The following is a 23,445-nucleotide window of genomic DNA, read 5'->3' as shown; positions in this document are numbered from 1 at the left end:
TCGCAAGTCAATCGCATCCTGAACAAGTAGTGTGCCCAGCCTCTCTGAATACCCAAGCGCACATTTTGAAAATAAATAGCATTCGCCTGCTGGCATTCTACAGCAAAGTTTCACGTTTAGGCAGACTACGTACTGTGCTTGTCATTCTTCTACCTCCCGCCTCTTCTCCAGGTTTAAAGATCAGGTAGCATAGGGATTCATGGGCGGGGCCCAGATTCATTCGCTGCAAACCAGGGTACGTTCAAATACCACAAACAGCACCAGTCAGCGAATTTTAAGCATTGAAGCATATGCTCATCGGTAATGGTTGACTAAAGTCAAGATTCTTTGACTGTGTGTGTACCTATACCCCAATTCCACAGAGATTCTTTTCATCGTTCACTCCTCAGAAGCAAAGTTTGTCGCTTCCGGCCACCAACCGAAGTGTATCGCATCGCAGTCTGATGAATCTGACTTGTGTTGGTCGACTATCAGGTCAGTGTCAGACATGTCGCGGGTGATCCTCATCGGATGATCTAGCCCTATCAGATCATCTGACACTGACCTGATAGTCGACCAACACAAGTTCAATTCGTCAGACTGCTATCCAATACACTTCACTTGGTGGCTGGAAGCAAATAACTTTGCTTCCGAGTGACAGATGAGAAAAATCTCTGTTGAATGGAGGTATTAGATAGAGATCAGTGATAAAGCTGAGAACAATTTGTTATAGTGATTCTCCAATATATCCAAGATGGGCCCGCCTTACCACTCCATGATATACCCACACTACAGCGTCTTTAAGACCTGCTTAGTGATTCGCTGTTTACAAACAGCATACATTTTTTTTTTCCTCCTCTCTCTGAATTTGGCAAATCGATGATGATCCATTTTAAATATTAAGTCTTTAGCATACCACATTCCTGTACAATTGCATATGGCAGACTTGAAACATTATGAGTGGGCCATTCACATCTTCATTACACAGTGGCGTTAATGCTTACATCAGCACACAGATTACACTGTAGGCACACATGAACTGAAGTGTAGTGAAGCCATGTACATGCCAAGGTTTGCCATTTTCAGCTATTCCAATAAGAAAAGGAAAATGGTGACACTTTTCTCGTAATCCTATTCAGACGTGGAAGTCAGCTTTTTAACAAGAAGACAAAAAAAACAAAAACAAAAACCAAAGACAAACAAATAGAGAAATAAAAATCTTGCTTACATTGTCTGAAACCTTTTTGTGTGTTGCGGTTGTTCATCTTCTTGTGACATGTGTGGCGTTGCAGCTTTAACATTTTAACATTTAAAAAATGCAAACAAGCTGAACAGTTTACTGTTCTTCAGATTGTTTGCCCTAATTCTTTTTCTAACTTTATCCATATCAAAAAAAGAGATTAACATTAATACTACATATAAATTACAACTTTGTGAGATTGCATTTAATGCATGTGACATATATGGCCTGCAAGACTTACAGAAATAAACAACTATTAAAGCTTAGCCTTCTCGGGACTACTCCTCTTAAAAATACGAGAAAAAAAAGAAGCACTGAACATTTTAGTCAGGTCGTCATTAATACTGGCCATACACAACGTACTCACTAAGACATACAGATATACGAACACACATTTAGGATGTGAACCATTCACAAATTTGCAGACTGCAAAACATGCTCTACACTCTAGCTAGACCACTGCGGTATATCAGATGATTTGTACGCTTTCCCATTCAGAAGATTTATTTCTACTGTGCTTGGATGCCACTTTGTGGCGGGGGTGGGAAGGGGGGGGGGGGATCAGGGTGAGATGGAGCATCAATTCTGAGAGGGCAAGCAGGAAGCAACTACTCAGTTATGAGGTCATGAATGAAGCGACTATCTCTTTTTCCATGGCCCTCTTTCCACTGCATAAAGTTAGACCAGAAGCTGGGTTATGAGCCTGCATTTCATAAAGCCAAGTTGAGTATGGAATGCCATTTGTGAGTATAGTGGAGCATGTTTGGAGAGTGACAAGATGTTTTTTGGCGGAATCATCATACAGCATTTTGGACTTACGATACAGTCAAGTTTCTGGAGCAAGAATTCCCATTACGCTGATTTCTTTATACAATGAGCTGCAAAAATACACAGTGAATTTTGTGACATCACAGATCACATGGCATTTCACATTATAAAGTCACCCAAAACCCAGCATCGCATCTACTTTCACAGGCATAAAAAAAAAGGGCCTATGCACTCCTCTCGCAGTGGTTATGTGGAGTTCTCCGAGATTCCCATGGACTGACTGGAGGGGCTGCTTGTGCTTGTGGCGAGGGCGGCAGCAGCTGCCGAATTCTTCTTGCTGGAGGGCATGAGGTACACGTCTTTAGCCAGTGCCAAGACGTCGGCACGGTCCTCCTTACGGTACATCAGACAGCGGCGGATGAAATCCTGTATTCGGGATGATGATGAAACCACAGGAATAGAGTTCATTTATTTTTGTTCAACATGTATCTGTTTTTGTTTGGGGGGGGGGGGGGGAGGATACTACTTAACGGACATTTAACCGATAGTGATATTCTTAGCAAATCTGAGCAACAAATGGCTGTGTGAGTGTGAGTATGCAACAGTTATTCAGAAGTAATGGCAGAACGGTAATTCATTGATATTCTAATGGTATTTTACTTCAAATATGCTCGATTAACCCATTTCATAAAAACTTATCCATTCCTACCACATCACTTCCTCCTTTTGTTCAGATCACATTCCCCCTCCCCCCCCCCCCCCCCCCCCTCCAAAAAAAAAAAGACAAATTCATTTTTAATGCACGATCTATGTTATGGCAAAGAGAGAGAGTACTACAACAAAAAAAAAGAACACCAGAAAGTTAATAATTTTTGTTTTTCATTTGGGTGGGCGGTAAGGATTTTTCTCGCCTTGAGGTATCTAACATGATTTTTGACCGACTACTGGAATTATTCTGTGTATCACTTTAGGTTCAAAATAATCTGACAACATTCTCAAGTACATGGTAATACTAACCTTGGCTTCTTGGCTGACCGTAGGCTTGGGACTAAACTGGACTTGAGTGGCCCTCAAGATTGTATTCTGCTCTAAGATGGACGCTTGTGACAGGTTGTGACCAAACGGCTGCAAAGTTCACAGACAAACATAAGTAACATTGTTAGTATTGGACACGATTCCTGAAAAAACATATTACTTTGTACCAGGTACACTGTATGTCTCCTTTTCATATCAATTCATATTGAAGGGATTTTCCTTCAGTGTGAAGGAAAAAAATGCAAACTGATCTCTAACTTTTAAAATTTTTATTCAGTGACTGACACACTTCCTATGAAAGAAAGAAGAGAAGTTACATGGAGACTAGGCATTTATGGAATATGGAAATTTATAAAGTAATAAAATGACATAATTGCTGTATAATGCATTTGCACCAAGTGGTGTAAGAAAATAATCATAATCACTTTAAAGGTGTATGTGGCACAAATTGTTAAAATGAGCTCTAAATGATCAGTTAATGTCACTGATTGTTTTAGAGCACATGCAAGATACTGTCCAACTGAGGTAATGTGTATGGCATTCCACATCGATAACACTGAAATTTTCACGAATTGCCACTTGCATTCAATGCATATAGTGTGGACAAGAACTTTCACATGCATTTTCATTTCGCAAATTTTGGCTCTTTTGAAATTAAAATGCACATGAACATTTCTCATTTTACAGTAACCCTTTCTGTGCCAGGTACTCTGGACAGTGTATACAATGCTATGGGGGTTTCTTTGCCAATAAACACACAGAGCACACAAAGAGTTAAATGGAATGTACTGTTACCTTCTTGCCATATAAACACTGGTAGAAGATGATTCCTACTGACCACACATCCACCTTGGAAGAGATCTTGGGTGGCTCCTTCCCCACCACAAAACATTCTGGTGGTAGGTACCTATGAGGCATGGAGGGAAAAGACATGTTGTGTCAGAGTAGGGATAAAAATCCATGGCCATATCAGTTAGAGGTCCTTCTATCTAACCACTGGTTCACATGCTTAACCCGTTGAGGACGGACTGATTTTGCCATAACACGCATTTCACATAGACACCTGACCGTGTACACTCGGGGACTAGTCTTCAACAGGTTAAGAAACAAGGTATAGCAATTCCTTTCATTATTCTCACAAATTGCTCAAAAAAGTGTAAATTGGTGCATAAATTCACATGGAATTTCACACACATCTGATGCACCCTTTTCATCTGATATTCAAGTGACCAGAAATGAGGATCATTTTTACTAGCACAGACTATCATAGCCTAGTCATATATAGTTTCTTTTCGCAAAAGCTGATTGAGATACATGACAAATGACACTATAGACAAAGATATGCAAAAAACTGCAACTCACAACATATTATTACAGGAATGAAAACCAAACACATTGTGAATACAAACATGCAAAGTGAAATTTATGTAGACATGTTACCAGTTCCAAACATCAGGATTGAAGAAGAGTGAAAGAGAGAGAGAAAAAAACCAAGGGAACTAAATTAAACTGAACAATGTTATTGACATAGCAGCCTCACCATAAAAATGCAAGAGGGGGCTCCCCATAAAGAATTCATGAGCAGGAGCCTCATATATTTCAGAAATCGAGTAGTGTAATCCCATTACAATTCCGTTTGCTTAACAGTTTACCTGTGTAGTATCTATGCATGCCTTCTTCTTTTGCTCTGCTTCCTTGATCTCCAAATCATGCATTCTTATAGTGAGGCTGCTATGTCATAATCCTTGTTCATTGCAGTTTGTTATAAATTTTGAAAACATTCTTATTCCTCATCCCAATCACTATAAGTTCTGGAACTCTGTACTTAGGATAACTAATTCATAGTTGTTCAAATGTAAAAGTCTGAAAATCATCCGGAGGTCTCCTTTAACTCCTGATAAGGTCTGTGAGCTGCCTGAACTCACCAGTATGTTCCAGCTCCCTGGGAGGTCAGGTCCATACCGCCCTCTTGTGAGTTGAAATGCTCCTCATCCATGACCTTTGACAGTCCAAAGTCAGTAATCTTCATGGCACCACAGGTTGAGCCGTGACATAGAAGAATGTTACCTAATAGAGGACAAAAGCATTTCTATTAGCCTATCTATTCAGGTCTATTTATTTCTGTTGTCTATAAAGGGTACCCATTTCACCAGAATAAAGCTTGTCTTCCATGAGGCCATGTCAAACATAAAAAAAAGTACAGACACAATACCTAATTTGTGATAAGTACACACAGCAGGAAATCAGATGATTAACTTTTTTTTTTTAAAGAAGGAAAATAATTTAAGTCTACTCGTGTATCATATAAGAAATAGCGAATACCCAAACAACAAAACTGACACATTCAGCTTAGGGTTGGTTTTACAGTTAATGCATTCTAAGGCAGCCCTCTGCATACAATCTGTAAACCAATGATGAATCAAACATACCAGGCTTAAGGTCGTAGTGGATGATGGGCGGCTTTCTCTCGTTGAGGTATTTGAGGGCACTGACCACCTGCATGATGATACAGCGTGCCTCTCGCTCTGGCATTAACTTGTGTTGCTTCAGATGGAAATCCAAGTCATTGCCAGGACAGAACTCCAGCACAGTGCAGAACCTTTACAACAGTGAAGCATTGACAGTCGCATCATTATAAAAACAGCATAGGCAGGGCTCGACAGTACTTTTTTTTTCTTTGGTGGCCTGCCTAAGCCACTAGAATCTTTGCATTTGCAAATGCTTGATGGCCTGAAGTAGAAATACATTGAACGAAATAAAAGGAAATGTAAAAATCCACTTTGAATCTTAGTGGCCTAATCTTAGTGGCCATCAAAGGATAATGTTTTTTTAAGTTTGGTGGTCCGACATCAATCTTAAGTGGCCCCGAGCCACAGATAATGTCAAGGCCTGGTAGGGTTACATGCCTTGTAAACATTATCAACCTTTAAGTTGTGGTTGGCATGGTGATTCTATCAGATTTCCAAAACATTGTTATGTACAGATGGCCAAATCCAAAGTACAAAAACTGATAAGATTTTAAACGGAAGCCTCCTCCATCAAAAAAAAAAAAAAAAAAGGAATAAAGCTTTGCACTTTATAGGTCACATAGAATCAATCTTCAAAAAATTACGGCAAAACTGGGGGCTTTCCATAATCACGAAAACAAAGACTGTATCACTAGACAGGTGTGCAGTTCAATTTAGACAAGAGTGGAAAAGTCTAAATATTTCCACATCCTCTGAGAAGATTGGCATGATCTTATCTACATGATAGAAGAGGTACAAAGGTTACAGGGCTTGCATTTCTTCTGCATTTTTATCTGCTCTTCATTTCCTCTATCCTTGGGTTTCCACAATAACACAACCAGTGCAACTTCCTGTGCTAAAATTCCACTCATTTTCTCATGGGGTGATTTGATTCTGCCTGTCATTTGATTCCTTACATCTCTCACCATATTTTGGGAGACTTTTTATTCTAAAATCAAATTTCCATGAAGTGCATAATACACAATCTTTCCCCAAACTGGCCAGTTTGCTGTCATGTATTCAAATACAGATATTCTTTCTCTGACGATCAATGAGTCATTCTCTATATTTGTGACCCGCTACAACAAAAGGATCCTAAAGTCGCTGACGGCTGAGCCGAGAAAATCGAGTTTGAAGTCAGATCATCAAATTCGGTGAAAACGATCTGATTTCTGTTTTTGGAATAACTTTGTTGTCTAATGTATCGTTTATCATCTGCCAAAATTTCGAAGCTAAATGATCAAAAAAAAGGCAAGAAATTAGCATTTTTCTGGGCTACAATTTTCTGACTTTCCACGGAACAGAAACGTGTCTGAAGATTTGGATTTAGCGCCGCAGATAGACGCCGCCCCTAGCAACGTGGGAGTGATCTTATTGGTCAGTGCGGGGCATTGTGGTTACTGATTGGTCGTGCGTAGACCGCCAGCGCTAAGCTTGAATGAACATCGCAGAGGTTGCTAGGAGCATACATGTATCTTCTATTGTCAAGCAGTGAAAACTGTCTTGCCTTCCCTTGATCGTGATAGCGTCGGAAGGAAAACTTCAAAGGCGGTTTTCTCGTAACGCTGATTTCCTCAACCACTCGAAATGTGCTAATAAAATCATTGATATCTCTGTAACCGAGTATTTTTATGACTTGTGTTATATATGAAATTAAAGTGGAAGAGTACAGGAATAATGTCATGTCATTTTCAGAAAATTGTCCTCCCCGACTTTCGGATCCTTTTGTTGTAGCTGGTCACATTTACCCTCACATTCATATCAATACATGAAATCTGCTTTGCTTGCATTAGTTGTTGCCATGTCCTGCACAGCCATGGGCAAGTTCTTTGTATTCTTTTGTTATAAAGGTATGTACAAAATTGTGTACTAGAATCGTCACAATCAGAGAAGCAAAAATGTTCTATCTCCACAGACTTTGAATTTTGTTCATGTTCTTCTTGCTCTCAAGTGACAACGCATGACACACAACATTATCTTCAAGAGAGTTTAAGAGAAACTCTTTGTAGAGGACTACTTACGAATTGGAATCAATCTCGAACACATCGTATAGTTTGACTATCCGCATGTGGTCCAGACTCTTGTGAATCTCATACTCCCTCAAGGCATGTCTGATGGCAGGAAAAATTGTGAAGATTAGATTATAAAAGTATTGATACAAGAACAATATCACAGTGTCATACATCTTTCTGCTTGGCTTACACAAGTCACTGGACTATTCATTTTCCAAGACATTGAGAAAACCATAATATAAACAGTAATACTGTCATTAGTAATGACAAAATTGTTCTCTACATTCTCCTAAATGAACATGTTTTTGTATCAATAAGTATCTGGAAGAGAGCCCCATAATGGCCAATGACACTGCCACTGATATCAATTCAACAAAATATGCCACTTAAAATAGTATGGCCTTCTAGCAATGACAAATAGAACATATCATTGATGAAATATTAAATTTCTACATAAATACATCAAAATATTAAGAGTCATACATAGGCACATGATTTAGAAATGTCTAGATGCTACGTTCACATTATTTTCAGGAAAAAAAGGTTCAATGGTGCCAATTTCATTCAATCCCAACCAGATTGAGCTTGGTGGAACGTTTCAATTCAACATGGAACCCGTTCCAAGGCAGAAAATGGAGAACATTTCCATGAAGTAGAGATAGTGTAGACAGTATGAAGACATGAAAGCACATATATCTGCCATCCTCAACTCTCCTGGTGCCATCAATGTCAGAGGAACTGCAGTGAATGTTGAAAGGCAATGAATAACAATAAGGAGCTTTTGCAAAACAATGCAGTGAGCAGTGCGGTGCAGGAAGCAACCAACATTGAAGGTGCAGTGCCCTTCAGTGTGTTGTGCCTTACAATCCATTTCATAAATGCATGATGCAGCAGCTCAGCCGAGTTGCAACTTTCCCAGTAGTGAATGTGCATACTACATCATCAATAGTATCGTTTCTTCAGCTAGGTAGGTGATTCTAGAATGATGCCATCATGACCTACTACCATTATAAATTTAAAAGGACGTAGGACTTCAAGCTTGGAACCATGCTAATGGCAGAAATTTGCACCTGACCATGCACAATTTAACATCCACTTCATAATTGTGACAGCTCCCCCTATTGACAAGTGATGGATGCGACACTGACAGAATGGCGAAAGAAAAAAGTTGATGAAAGCGACACCTTAAATCCATGCCTACATTACGAAGAGTGCCATTTCAGACACAGATCACTTCGCACACTCACTTAATGTAGTTTGCCTTCTTGTCCTCCTTCCACTCTTTACTCAGCTGGTGAATCTTGCAAGCCACATCTCGATGCTCTCGGAGGTCGTAACCCTGGAAGGGGGAGGGGGGAGTGAAGGGGTCACAAAAGGGAACAGACGTGCACCTCACCCGGTTCAAACATCAGCCAAACCCAATTCAGCAGAAACACAGTGGCGTGTATTGCATGTCACAAGGTACAATGGTCATTTTGCATATTTTATTATACCATAAAATACTGAAATCGGCAATTTACAGATGACATAATAGTAATATCTAGTTTTAATGATGTACCCAACTTTGATAAAAATTTCAATACCTACTCATGTTCTTTCATTCAAATAACCATGTTCACTGGTGTATCAGATGCATTTCTGCTGACAGAAGGTCTCCCAAAATAGGAGGTGCTCTCCGTACATGGTAAACTCACAATTTGAGCTAATAATGAAAGTCTGTCTCAGGATATTTCCACTAGAATGTTTTTGGTACCCAGAGTGCAAAAGTTAGTCATCTTTGGTGGTATATCAATTATGGAGTATATCAGTGCCACATGGATTATAAAATACAGTGCACTCCCGTTATAACAAACACGGTTAAAACAAAATTCTGGTTAAAATGAAGTAAAAGTTCAGGCCGCAACATTATCCACTTTATGTACTTTTATTGTTTACTTGTTCAGTTATAACGAAATTTCTATATAACGAAAGAAAACTGCCGGTCCCGAGGACTTCGTTATAAAAGGAGATTTCACTGTACTTCTAAACTTTAGAGGATTGGATTGTTATTTCACATTACAATTCTCATCGGGCTTCCAAGCACAAAGCGACAGCTGTGCTGATAACTTTTGGTAATTGCTAATACGAACTACAACTACCCCTATTTGAATAAAGAAAAATAAGACCTCAACATTATTTATAGGTATCATGAGTATCAACCTATTTCTTTAATTCATTTATTTATTTATTTTTTTCAAAGTTTATTGGCTAAAACTCTCAGGTGCAGTCAATACATCAACATAATTTATACTCTGGCAAATACGACAAATGGACCTAATGAGTAACTCCCAGCACATGGAGGAACGAACATGCACCTCTAAATTGTTCTGGTTAGATACAAACATTTTACAGATGAAAAACTGAATTAGCATAATCCACTTTTCTGCGATGCAGAGAGCCAGGCAGGTCTCACCTTGTAGACCTCACTGAAGCCCCCCTTGCCCAGGAGTCGAAGTAAGAGGTAGCGGTCGTTGAGCACGCGGTGGTCCCGAAACGCCGACTGGTCCTCGTTGTGGATGCGCTTGAGTTCTCGTATGTGTAGGTTGCGCTCCCTCTCCAGCTTTTCTAGCTCCGCTTGGAGGTCTGCCTCCTCCTGAAGACATTACACAACATGATGAACACGAAAGGCATAATTTACCATTTGCAGATGAAACAAAAACCCAGCATTAGTGCTTTTAAATAGTTTTAAAATATGAGCTAGTGATAGAAACAACCACTGTAAAAATTTGAATCAGTAAAACTGATGTTAAGTATTGTTAAATATACAAAATGTGAACAATAGTTATAATAAAAATGTTTCCAGACAAAACCGTCTAGAGTTACGGTTTATTGAGAAAAATACTGATATCTCCTTTACATTTAGGCTTTATTGCAAAAATTTTATATGGTAGGATGTTTTGTAGTACAACAAACCTACGCATCAAATATGATATCTTGAACATTTTTTAAAATCTCTGCTCCCAAAGGTAAACTGTACCCTTGAAGTGAAAACACAGTTCTCATGTGCCTGCAGAACCGTCAATTTTTGCTCTAATGTGTAGACTGATGCATAAGAAATGTGTGAGAGAACACCATAGTAACACAATTTTAGTTGTGTAACAATGAAAATGGAAAATATCAACAAAAAAGTCTCTGACTATACACCATTGTGGTTGCTATGTAAATTTTTATAATCAATTATCGATTATTGATTATAACCTATCAACCGGGCCTCAGCAGCATCCACCAATCTTCCACGGTAGAGCAAATCGTATGCACATGTTGGAAAATATGATGACTAGGGTATGATCGATCTTCACATTTTTAACGTTCCACCTACCCACAATGCTGAACAGAGAGGGCTCTTCTAGAATAAAAGTCATATGCGTACAATCAGAATTATTTTACATTTTTAATCTCAAAATAATCCAAAACAATTCATCATCCTAGCAAATCATGTCAGTCAAGTAAAGTTCTTCATTTATCCTTTTGATGTATCGCACTCAAATTCCTAATGGTGAAAAATGGATTTTGAGCCCTTCTGAGAACTATATTTTGGCAATAAAACTACGGTATGCTGTAATGAAATCGAGTCATTCAAGTAGGCTTGCAGAGAGATTTGCTTGCATGCATTTTTTGAAATGCTAGGGGAGTTTATCACTGTCGTTAATGCCATACAGTTTGTATAATATATGTCTGAAAGCTTGGTTCTGACTGGTTGATTACAAAGTAATGTACAGAACAAACCATGTCATGTGCACCACATCACAACTAACACAAATATATTGCAAAGATGCATAAGTTCTACTCATATGAACAAGCCAAAAACCATCCAAAGACCACAAAAATCTTGTGCAGAGGATGAAAACTGTAAGCTGTTATTTTCGCAAATCACTGTTGGGCCGTGAATTTAACAACACACAAAAGATATCGCCATGTACAGTTAAGTGGAGGAGTAAACAGTAGCATCAGTGTCAAATTGCGAAAAACATCTCACAACAATGTCTATGACCTCCTCATTCGCGAAAATATTTGTGCGCAAAAATAACAGCTTTTACAGTAAGAATATTTGCTTCAGCATACACCTTTTTTTTTTAATCAATTAAGATATGTTGCGTTATTTTGATGGCATATGCTCATTACGTTACTAATATCTAATGCTTGAAATCATGGTTTTGATGTCTTTGGCTCGTGACGCACTCCAAGGTTCTCTGTTTTTAATATAACGTCTCGTGTGATTTTTGAATTATCTTATTAAACTTCCTGCGGTTCACCAAGTATTGACAAATGCAAGTCACATGTGTGGTCTAACCTTCTTCAACGCCGACTGCCTCAGTTTCAGGATCTCATCCCGCTCGTAGAACTCCACATGGTTCATGAATTCCGGCAGGGGCTTGGCAAAGGCCTCGTCGGGGCCGTTCTGCTTCGGGCGTGACTTGCCGCCGGGGTGGGGGCTGTTTGGCGGTTTGCGCTTCATCAGTGACTTCTTCTGTTGGTCTAGCTCTTCCCTCTCCTTGGCGATACCCTCTTGCCTTCTGGCAGTTGGACAGCCATGAACAATGAGAAACGAGACGATACCTTTAGTCTTTTAATTCTACTTGGGCACATCTCTTTGATGTATCTTTAGGGAGCACAGGCTTAGTTGTAAATACAGTAAAACTTGCCTCAGCGGCCACCTGTCTGTAGTGGCGACCTACTGTATAGGCCTTCCCCCGAGAAAAGCTATATGAAAGACCCTGTCTATATCAGCCACTTTTATTTTGTCTCCCCTGGGTGGCCGTTACAGACAGGTTTAGCTGTACCTGAACTAAAACTTGTGATGGCCTTTTCTCAGTGCTGGCAAGATTAGATTTGGTCTAAACATTTAAACAATAAAACCCAGAACTGTTATGTTTCACAGTGGACAAATTCTTAAGTAATAACACAGGTATACATTAATAAAAGCATAAGAAATCAAGTCAGAGTAGAAAGAAATTGTATGTTTGAAGATGGCTTTTTTTTGGCAAGAAGAAACTGTAATGGATTAGAGAACAAGAAATGTTATGTTACTGCCACGAAATGTAACGTGGCTGGAACTGCTAACATAAATGTGATACAGGGGGCAGTGTCACAAAAGACTACAGTAGCTTGAAGAGTACACACAAGTGGGGCTTCCAACATCCACTATACATGTGTACTTGCTGTAAAAAGTCAGAACACTCATCTGAAGCGGGTATTTATATCATAAAAAACAATAAACCCCTAGAATTTCCAATGATATACCATCACGGCAAATTTGAATGAAATACTGCAAATGTGACAGGGCAGTGGCAACAAATTCAAAGTATCCTCCAAAGAATTTGCCTTCCACAGATTCAATGAAATGACGAGTATACTTATACAGTCACAAATGAAAATACACACACACACACACACAAAAAAAACACCCCAAAACAACTTGTGAATAAGCATAGAAAAGAATAACGTCTAGAAGCGGATCTAGAGGGGGGGTTGGGGGGTTGCAACCCCCCCCCCCCAAAAAAAAAAAAAATCTGGGGACCGTTTTTTTTTTAAATCTTATCTTTTTTTTTAAACTTGTAATTTTTAATTTGGCAATGACCTCTATACCAAAAATAGTGGTGTTTTAGATGCAAAAAAACACCATTTTCACACACAGATTTTCAAAAATTCTCCCTCCCCCCCTCGCTCGCTCCGCTCGCTTGGGCTCGGTCGCTTGCTCAGGCTCGGTCGCCACGCTCCCTCGCATACCGTCCCCAACCCCTAACCCCCCCCCCCCTTTATAAAAAGCTAGATCCGCCCCTGACGTCTGTGTGTGTTGGGATGGGAGGGGGAAGTGGGAAGAGGGAAAGTGAGTGTTGAAAGAGGTTATGGAAACTAAAGACAAGTCAGAAAAATGTGTCTGTCCTGACTCACTTGATAAGGTCTGCGAATGCATAGCCATCATTCCATGCCTCCACAAACTTGGCGCCCTGTCGCTGGGTGGTGAACTGACCAAGTCTTAGTCGGTCCTCCATGCTCCTTGTTCTGGCATCTTTGTTTTCAACTTTGGCCTGGTTACAAGAATCAGTCGCAACACATACATTAATATGACAATCACATAGCAAAATTTTATAGAATTACATTTGCATTTTCAAATTTGAGGAATATGCATGAACCATAAAATTGTTGACTTGATAGCTTAATATTACAGAACGGGAATTCTATTTTTGATTGAAAGAATGGAATAAATGTTATTTCAGCAGCTGACAGGATGATACTTTGACAAAAACATGGTCATATATCTACAATAGTGTATACTGAATGTTTTATTGTGCAAATTCTCATATTTCGCTTCACTGATATGACTGACAATTTCAATCAAAACATCCATGTGGGAGCAAATGTTCTTCAAACCTAAATTTTGCTGATTGCAACAAAGTGGCAACTACTTTGCATTGAAGCCTCATTTAAGGCTGAGAACACAGGGTCCTACTCTCAGGTCATCCTCACTACGCGGTCATTACTACTGCAACTTTTATTTGTGACAACAAGTCCCAAGAAGACTCATTCGTACAGAGACAGTCTGAAGTTCTAAAGTAAAATTAAAAATGAAAATTTGGATAATAGAGCAACATGAGAAATGAACAGCACACTGAAAGTCACCTTAGATCCTACAGCAATACAGAGACTTGTCTACACCAAGTTCAGTAGCTACACGCATCAGCTTGTAGACTCTTCTTGTAACATCTTACTGAAAAAACGGTCTCTCACAAGAAAGAAATCATGTAAACAAACTATGATTTTTTTGGTTTCATTTATCTATTTATTTATTCATTTTATTTACTATTATTCTTTATTATTATTTTTTGCTGATGTGGATTTCTCTCATCACTGGGATAACAAAGGAGATTTGGGCCAAGATGTAGATTTTGTTCTAAAACAATCAACAGTACTTCTTTTTGCATGTGTGTGTTGATCTCACCTTTTCAATCAGCAATGACTTGATTTTTTCCGTGCTCCTCTTTGATTGTTCCTTCACTTTCTCTAGAAGCTTCTGGGCTGTTTCTAACCTCCTTGTTAATTCTTGAGTTGTCTGCATGGCCAGCACAATGAAACATATTACATGCTTAAAACATATAATCCTTTTCAGCCAAACCTTTAAATGACTTCTCTGGTGATTTTCTAGGATGTATAGCTTTGGAAAATCAAACCAGATTTTCTACAAATTCCTATGATATTCGTGTGTGGAAAAAGCCTATTAACTAAAGTGTGCATGCATTCAGTAAATTCTTGTAACTGTGTGCTATGTACAACACAGCAGACAAGATGTATGAATAGGGCAAAATCATAAAATAATGATTCACACAAGAAGACATGCTTTTCAGATAAGTACACATATAATTTCTTGTCACAAATAGAACATTTACAGTATAATACATGTAAGCACTTACAATGGAGAGTGAACATGTTTCTTGAAAGCACACAATTTGTTAATTTCCTTTGATTACATTCCTAAACACATTGTAAAAGGTAATGAATGCAAGCTTACACTATTAAGGGTTTCTATAGTTTCCTCCTTCAATCTCAGCTCTGTTTGATGCTGCCGTTCTTTCTGCTCCAAGTCATGAAAACTCATGTCAGTCTGTGAACAATAATAAGGCATATGGATACAGAGAATCAATCAGACCACACGAACACAAAATTACATTTTTTCTTCTTATGTATACAGTGCACTCCCATCATAACAAACACAGTTATAATGAAATTCCGGTTACAATGAAACAAAAATTCATACTGCAATATTATCACCTCTATGTCTTTTATTGTTTATCTGTTCAGTTTTACAAAATTTTGATAAAACGAAAGAAAACTGCTGGTCATGAGGACTTCATTATAATGGTAGTCCATTGTATGTGACCACGTCTCTCGAAGATTAATCAGCCTTTTCACCTTTGATTAGCCTCAACTATCTGCAAGAATGCATTCATGATTCTGGTTATTTACATTACTGTGTACTGTACTGTCAGGATTGTACATAATGCTGCCAAAACAGTTATAATGCTGTCATATTGAAAGAATTCACATACATGAATTAACTTCCCATATATGCAAAAAGGCTGAAGTTTCAGGCTAAGACATTTTCTTCACTGCACGAAGCAATCGTCTTTCAACCTACAAAATTCTGTCATCAGACTTTGGCTGGATCATTATCTTTAATAACATGCATCAACCAGGGTAGTCCATAACTTGAAATTTGAGCATGTTGCAAGTCAAATTTTGGAAATGTTGCAGAAATTGTATGCGTGTGGAGCGCACATCAGGAGCATGCACGCAATATTTCGCCGCTTATCTCTCCTTGTGCTGCTTACGTTTAATGTCCTCTCTCATGTTTTGCACACAAATATCGAAGTACCAGGCAGTTTGATGTTTTGCAAGTTTTGCACATGTTTTTCACATATCTAAATACATTTATTTTGAGCTTGTTGCAAATTCTTGAGAATGTTGCACAGCATGTTGCTGGCTTTTGAGGATATTGCACAAGAAATTGAGCATGTTGCAGCAACATGGTGAAACCCCTCGTGGACCACCCTGCATCAACATTTTAAGCGATTACAATATTTCTGTCACTCTCACTATAGCCATTTGATATTTGCAAGTTCTAATTCTGAAATCATGACCTTTTCAGATGAAAAACTCAATGGTATGAGGGCTACCAAAAGATTGTGTTTACTTGAGTTGCTGATGAGCTAAGATCCACAGGTCTCGCTCTTTGCGTCTTTGGAGAATGCGTTGAGAGATTCGTAAAGTCGTTACTATTGCTACACGGTGATGATGACAGCTGCTACGAAGTGGAGAAATATGGAGAGAAACAGACAGAAACAAAGAAAGAGAATTAATATTGCTATGAATTGTGATAACATGTCTTCTCAATTAGTCTGATATGGCATTTTTATCTAAAGGTGTCACTGTTCAGCAAAGTATGGTAAACGCTGTTTATTTCAATGTTAATATGCACACATAATGGGATACACATGATCATGCCTGCATTCGATTATGATGTTCCATGCCAAAATGTGACACCTAAAAGTACTGCATATCTGCTACCATTTGTCACCATCATTGTCCATTCTTCCCATCAGATGTACCACATCAATGGACAAAATGGCCACTGGCGTACAGAACATTGAACTACAGTTTCTTCCCTTAGGTTTCACTTTCACCAAGAGAAAGATAATTCTTAGTATAAGGAGCTACTGTAATACGCATTACATTTGTAATATACACATTCATGATGAATTCATAGCCACAACACATGTGCAAAGGCAATAGATACTTGGAATCAAAAAAATCAGACAGAAAGTAGTAGGAAATAATGGGGTGTGTCTCTTTCATCAGGCGAAGAACCTACATGTATGATTTATGTCAGAAGGGTGAAAGATCTTCATACAAGAGAGTATTGAGAGAGACTGAAATGTAGTCCTGAAAGTAGAGCATGTAATAACCAGATTCAGTGCATTCCATCAAGTCTTGAGTTACGATGGTGAAAACAGATTTTTTTTGCTCTCTGAAGCAATACTTACAGAAGGAAACACACTTGCTGGAGGTGATTTGGGCACGACCCCAAGGCCAGAGTTGGCCCTACCTGGGCTGTTGGATGTAGTGGACTAAAAAAAAAAACCACACGCACACAAAGACAAATAACATCAGTCGGGGGAGGAGCCATAGGAGGTGCTACAAAGCTGACAAGTATGATCATACATGACTCTGCATCACAAAACCTAACAAAAAGTCGCCAGACATTGATTTTTAGGCAAGGGCATTTTCTAAAAGAGCAGAATCTAAGCTTTAAAAATGATGCATAACTTAATTCAAATGGACTCTCCTAACCTATCAAATACTAGAAAGAAAACACACTATGGGAAAGTGTGGACTGAGAAAAGAGGCTTTGAAGTAAAGGGTCTATTCAAGTGCTTAATCTTGACCAACCTGTCACAAGCTGTGTGATGAATGTGACAAAAAACAGGATGTTAACCACAAGAGCATCAACAATGAAGGGATTATCAGATTAAGCTGAAATTAAACATGCTTGATTAACACATTCTGTTCATGATTAATGCCAACTTTCAAAGTAGTAGCATCATTGCCTCTAAAGTTACTAGAGTTGAAAGTTAAGAGTGTGTACAAGGTTTCTAAAGAAATGAAAAGGGGACTCTATTAGACACACCTAATCACACTATTCTTGTTTGTTTGTTTGTTCATTTTCCATCTGAGAAGATGGCTGGATAGCCCATATTCAGCTACATTAAGCTGGTCTTCCATAGGGTCCAGTTGGATGTGAGGTAGATTCTAAAAAAAGCGTTTGAGAAAAACTGCTAAAAACACAGTTTCCTGTTTGTTTTATGATCCCAAACTTGAATATAATGTAGAAGACTTGCTCTTTCAGCAAATATGAAAAACTCAAGATTGGCTAGGTTGACCCATTTCACCTATTTTCAGTCCTCACACAGAATCACTGTGTGCGACTTTTTGTTCGTTTTGTGATGCACGGTCACATATGTTGTACAATAAAAACAGCAAATTTATCAAGCTCACGGGAAAGTCACAAAGGAAAACAACAAGTGCATGATTCCAATAGATTCATATAATTTTCATCTCCAGTTTCTAACAAATATTGCACAGGCTGAATGAAAATTCTATCCTAGAGCACTGATTTTTTTTTCTTTATAGAGCAGGCAGTAACATTACAGGAGCGACAACAAGAGCAAAATTATGCAAATCAGATAAATAACATGATCGTATGACAACCTAGTAAAGTGTCTTCGCGAAGTCTCCTTCCCTAGCATTCAGAAACAGAGTCAGATAAAACTGACAAAAAACTACATTGATATCATATGCATGAACATATCCCTCTGCATAGAAATATCTCATGGCCTAGCTACATCTTGAGCTTAATTGCTGAGATAGTGTTTCTTTGCAAAGGAAAAGTGAAACCAGCAAAAATCATGCACAGAGACGATAATAGCTATGTGAGCAACACAAGTCGTGTCCATGGCATGGTGGCTATCTGAAAGCATCAAGACATCACATCTGCTGCTCTGATGATTGGTCATGCACATCTTGTATGACTTGAATAAACAAGTTTCTGCTTTTGTTTCGATTCTTTCATTGACGGCAAAATTCCCCTCAGACATAGTTTCTGTTTTAAGAATTATACCAACACCTTACCCTTCTTAACTTACCCTAAAGTATTCGCTGATCTTTTTTGCACCTGTGAGAGATAATGACAAGAACAAACAAAAAATAGGATTAATGTCATAGTAAATACATGTCATCATATTCCCTACACAACTTCAGTTATCAGCTTCCTTACTATGCGCATCATCAAATATCAACAGCAAACTGAATTGATGTTTACCATAGTGCAGAGGAAAAACACACACCTCTCCCACCCCCCCCCCCCAAAAAAAAGAGATCCCATAGGAAAGCAATAGCAACTGTGCACAAATAGTCTTTGAAGGGATAAAGACTATGATCATTATATCAAAGCAATATGAAACCATAAGTTCACATCATTTCTTAAACAAAGCAAAATCATGTACATGTCATATCTGGGCATCAACTTCTGTTGTGTTTCTCTATATCTCAGTACATGTCATGTCATTCATTACATTTGAATGGTTTCTGGTAGTGCAAATTGTGCAAAAAATTTCACCACCATGAAAATTGTAACTTTTACAGTATCACGACCATCCTTGCCACTGCTTCTCAAAACCTAACCACAATACATGTAGAAAGCCAAACTGCTACTGGCATGACTTGATGGTTGTTTTTTTTTTTTCATCCCACTTATTATCATTTTGCTACAGTATTTATTGTCTAACAGAAACAGCAAAACATGGCAAACATCTTCACCAATACCATCATCACTGTGGGTGGGGCAATACTATTGACTGTTACTTTGGAAACATCTTTTGCTGTGTTTCTGACCCTTGTAGCTCTTGCATGAAAGCTGTCGATGCAGCTGTCCCGAGTTGGATGTGCCATGTCATGTATTTGAAAGATTTTCCTTTATATCTGATGTTTTTGCCCATACAAACATGTTGGGCTGCAAATGTAGTAGCAGTAAATAATCTTTTGTTGCACTATGCCATTTAAGTGTAAAAAGTAACACATAATTCAGCCCTCAGCTGAGATGTTAATTGTTTTGTTTGGCATACTACACCATTAAATTACAATTACTACATAAGGAATATAAATGTGACAAACTTTGACATGGTCTGCATCTGTAAATATGATATGCCAGGAAGTTGTAATTCATTCTCACATGGGCATACAAATTGAGAAGTCTTACCTCCTTGATCGCCATCTGGTGCCCCTTTCCTTTTCCTTCTCTTCTTCTCCTTCTCTGGCGTTTCAGAAAGCACAACCTACAATTGAAATGGATGATCACACACACACATATGTAAAACCACATACTTTGACAGCACATGCTAAAATTCAGAACTCAAAACTATACCAAAGCATATATCTGATTTGGCATTTACATGTAGTACATTTAGGTGATTTGCCTCACTAACATACTCTTGTTGATTTCACCTCTTCACACTGCATTTTCAAAACACACACTTACGGTACACCTTTGCACATTGTACAACATACACTTTACATGACAACTACACACATTGAAGATAAGGTTTCTTTAGGAGCAACTCAAGAAGTCTATCCATTCCTTTGAAGTGAAATGCCATTCCATTTTGTGGTTGACTTTAATTAAAACAAAGCTAGCAAAGGCGTCATGATAATAGGATATACAATATGTAGATTAAAAGAAGGTTATGGAATTTCAATGATTCATGTGTTTTCAACAAATTGGCCATGATCATGTAGATATGCAAATCAGACAAAGTGATGATGTCATAGCCCTGGTTATCTCCTCTCCTACCTGTCAACAATGATTTACTTCATTTCTTTCTTTGAAGTGAAATCACAAGGAATAGAATGTATCCTCTCATTATTAACTGAATGTAGAGCTGCAATATCTGAAACACTGATTGCTATTACAGGAAAGGAATTTGACATATTTGTTGCTGTCAACTATAAACTTGGCTCATTTATCAATGTATTTTCTTTTGTCTTTTCAATGGTAGCATTGTGAGGCTATAATAAACCTTAGCTTATCCATTCCTTACGAATGGTGTGTGGCTGCAACCAATTTTTATGTACGAGTGTATTATACAAGTGAAGCTCTGACATTCCATAATGCTGTAATTCTAATCACGGCTGACTTTATGAAATTCCTACCATTCTGCTTATTTGATTTTACTGTATACAAGTCAACTATGAACGTGAAGCAACACTAAGCTTTAATGTCTCAGTTCTTTCACTTACCTCTCCCTCATCGTTGGGAGAACCTCTGCTGCTCGTGCTGTGATTGGAGTCATCCGTGATCAGGATCGGCTGCTGTGATGAACGGTTGCCCTTGATACGGGCTTCAAGCAGTTCTAGCTTCTGTGGGTCGAAGTGCCGGAACTCCTGCATGGCTGCGCTGTTCGGAGCTACGGCACTGGTGGTGGGGGTGTGATGTGAATGTTAGGCCAAAGCAGAACTGTGTTATCCCTCTAAGTCAAGTCAGGACCTGCAGCAAATCGTAAAGTCAAATTTACTCAATGTTACATGGAATAAATAGTGTTAGAAATCGTACTGTAACGCTATTCATTACAATGAGTCTGTTTTGCACATGAATTCATTCCCCCCTCCCCCCCCCCCCCCCAAAAAAAAAAAAAAAAAAAGAAGGAAAGGGTAGAAATAGGCACTTAAATTTTTTTTTTTCATTTCACAATGCATATTCATGCAATACATCAAAGCATTTTTTTAAAACATCTACTGGTAATTATAGTACACATGTACTTTTGTCAATGGCAGAGAGTACAACTCTGGAATTCTCTCACAGATATTCACAAAAATGAGGATGGAGTACGAAATTGTAAATAAAATTCTAAAACCATCAGAAGTTTGCAATTGACCAAGAGCTAGCAGGATACTCACAGTCACAATATCTCAGATCACAGGATTTATAACCAATGACACAGAACGAAAAATAGTCAGCGATCTTGTAAATGTTGTGAGCACCATAATTGTTACTAAACTAGTTCTGACCGTGTAGGAATGAAGCAGGAGAATTGTTAATGATACGAGTGTACAAGAGGGGTGTGGAATCAGCAGTGGAGCAAAGTTAAACATTAGCTGTCTGTAAAAATAATGGAGAAGGTGGTGACCATGCCTTAGTTAAGTTTAGATAAATATACAGGAGCAGACACCAGGGAATTAGCAGATGATTAGCTCATATTTCTCTCTAAACGGTGAGTTCTACTTCTCCTAACTGTTAGGTCTACTCATCATCCCTCATACAATATAATATAAATTTAGTCCAGAATAGATTTTTGTTCATGTTTTGTTCATCTGAACATTATACCCCACTTTTTTCTTTGCCGAGACGCTACGCAATGAAATCGAAATGTATCAAATGACCCAATTAGCATGGTCATTCATCGTTACAATTCCCAGTCGGCCCTCCCTATTTTATTTTTGTGCATTTTTCTGCATATATTTCATGCACATGTCATTTGATAAATTAAAAACCACAAACCCAGACAGTTGCATCATAATAGTACCACAATCTTGAAGTCCCTGCTCTAACAGGTCGAGACCTTTTCAGATAGTAATGTTGGTAGGAACAAGTACTGTCTACAGCACAGGAATCACAAGTAAACTTAGTCAACATGGTCAATATCTCTTCAGTTTCAGTAAATCCAGTGGTTTACAGTTAGTGCAGTGTGCTGTGTGTGACTGTGAGACCAAGAGGGTTTTTTATACCTGAAAATCTAGCTGCTAAGACAGCCTGTTTAATACAATGTATGAAGCAGCATTAACATGGTAAGAGGACTTTGACACGTATCGTTAAACCAAAACGAGCCATGAAAATTTGCTTCAACAGCAGTCCTTATTTGTTTCAACCATGTTCGTGGTCGCGGCTGCAACATGGCACCGCTTACCGTGCTCGCTTGTCAGTTGAGCTGCGCCGTCGTGGTAGTACGGTGCGGTGCGAGTGCAGCTTGCGATGACCCAATTTTACCTGCACTGTGCAGAATGCATGTCAAACATACCGACAACATCCTCTCACATAGGGAAAAATCACCGCACAAGTTCACCATGTACAAAGCACAGAAAATTACATCACGTTGCATTCACGATACGGACAGTCCAGACTTTCTATCGAGTCCAAAAACTTCGATTTTTATAGGCAGTATAATGTTGAATTTTATCCTAGATTATGCTCACCTCCGTGCTCTTCAGTGAAAACAGTTAGTCATGACGTCACACGAATTATAGACCTGATAATCGATAATCGGTAAGTTCGCGGGGTTTCCTTGCGGACTTCTCGCTGAATACATTCTTGAGGAGGAAGTAATCACCCATCTTCTTGGAGTACAACAAAACTCCTCTGTAACATTGACATAATGTTTCCAATAAACTTGCAAAAGCGTATTGCAAATGGTATCCTTAGATAAAACGTAACGGGAAACTATTATGAGAGGCACTGATAAGCGGTCAAAGTTGATTTGCGTGAATGCATCGTTGCCGACCTTGACCTCAATACCTCAAAACACCCCTAAAGGCAAAGTGGACAAGTCCAAAGTCGACAGCGCGTACGCATTCCCCATAAACTCTGACTGACCTTTGACCCAATATATCGATAAACAAATCGATGCGAGGCGTGGAAACGTGAACCGTAATTTGCATACTGGTATGACCCCACTGACCTTTAAAGGTAGCGAGGAAAAGATTGGCAGCTGGGAGTTGGCACTATTGAAAGCCGGGCCAGGAAGCAAGTGGATTTTTCGCGCGA

The 23,445-nt window shown here is 38.7% G+C and overlaps 1 protein-coding gene across 3 annotated transcripts; it reads right to left on the bottom strand.

Moving 5' to 3' along the window:
* Positions 1-1,877: 1,877 nt before the first annotated feature.
* LOC139728542 (serine/threonine-protein kinase tousled-like 2) lies at positions 1,878-22,920 on the bottom strand. Of its 3 annotated transcripts, none has more exons than XM_071639479.1 (18): positions 22,878-22,920; positions 20,928-21,174; positions 19,891-19,966; positions 18,779-18,807; positions 17,120-17,203; positions 16,270-16,380; positions 15,088-15,180; positions 14,521-14,631; positions 13,473-13,609; positions 11,872-12,094; positions 9,994-10,173; positions 8,789-8,880; positions 7,551-7,640; positions 5,452-5,621; positions 4,948-5,089; positions 3,818-3,929; positions 3,005-3,112; positions 1,878-2,413 (listed from the first exon to the last, which is right to left on the bottom strand). In XM_071639479.1, exons 2-18 carry the CDS (start codon positions 21,075-21,077, stop codon positions 2,234-2,236), a joined length of 2,088 nt encoding a protein of 695 aa, XP_071495580.1. In that variant the 5' UTR covers positions 21,078-21,174; positions 22,878-22,920; the 3' UTR covers positions 1,878-2,233. The 3 variants fall into 3 exon arrangements, with proteins under 3 accessions (XP_071495580.1, XP_071495579.1, XP_071495581.1); XM_071639478.1 differs by having other exon boundaries at positions 22,592-22,904; XM_071639480.1 differs by having other exon boundaries at positions 16,270-16,377; positions 22,592-22,904.
* Positions 22,921-23,445: the final 525 nt, after the last annotated feature.

Source organism: Diadema antillarum, unplaced genomic scaffold (genome assembly GCF_040938485.1).
Source record: "Diadema antillarum isolate AM-2024a unplaced genomic scaffold, OU_Dant_1.0 seq00000183_RagTag, whole genome shotgun sequence".
Classification (NCBI taxonomy): Eukaryota; Metazoa; Echinodermata; class Echinoidea; order Diadematoida; family Diadematidae; genus Diadema; species Diadema antillarum.
The sequence above is the reverse complement of the archived record's forward strand: the minus strand, read 5'-3'. Positions and strand labels throughout refer to the sequence as shown.

Coding starts and splice junctions, on each gene's coding strand:
- LOC139728542 (XM_071639479.1), bottom strand. CDS start 21,077: ATGCAGGAGTTCCGGCACTTCGACCCACAGAAGCTAGAACTGCTTGAA. Junction 10,174..11,871: donor GGCAGTCGGCGTTGAAGAAG/GTTAGACCACAC, acceptor TAATGTCTTCAG/GAGGAGGCAGACCTCCAAGC. Junction 8,881..9,993: donor GCTTCAGTGAGGTCTACAAG/GTGAGACCTGCC, acceptor TCCCCCTTCCAG/GGTTACGACCTCCGAGAGCA.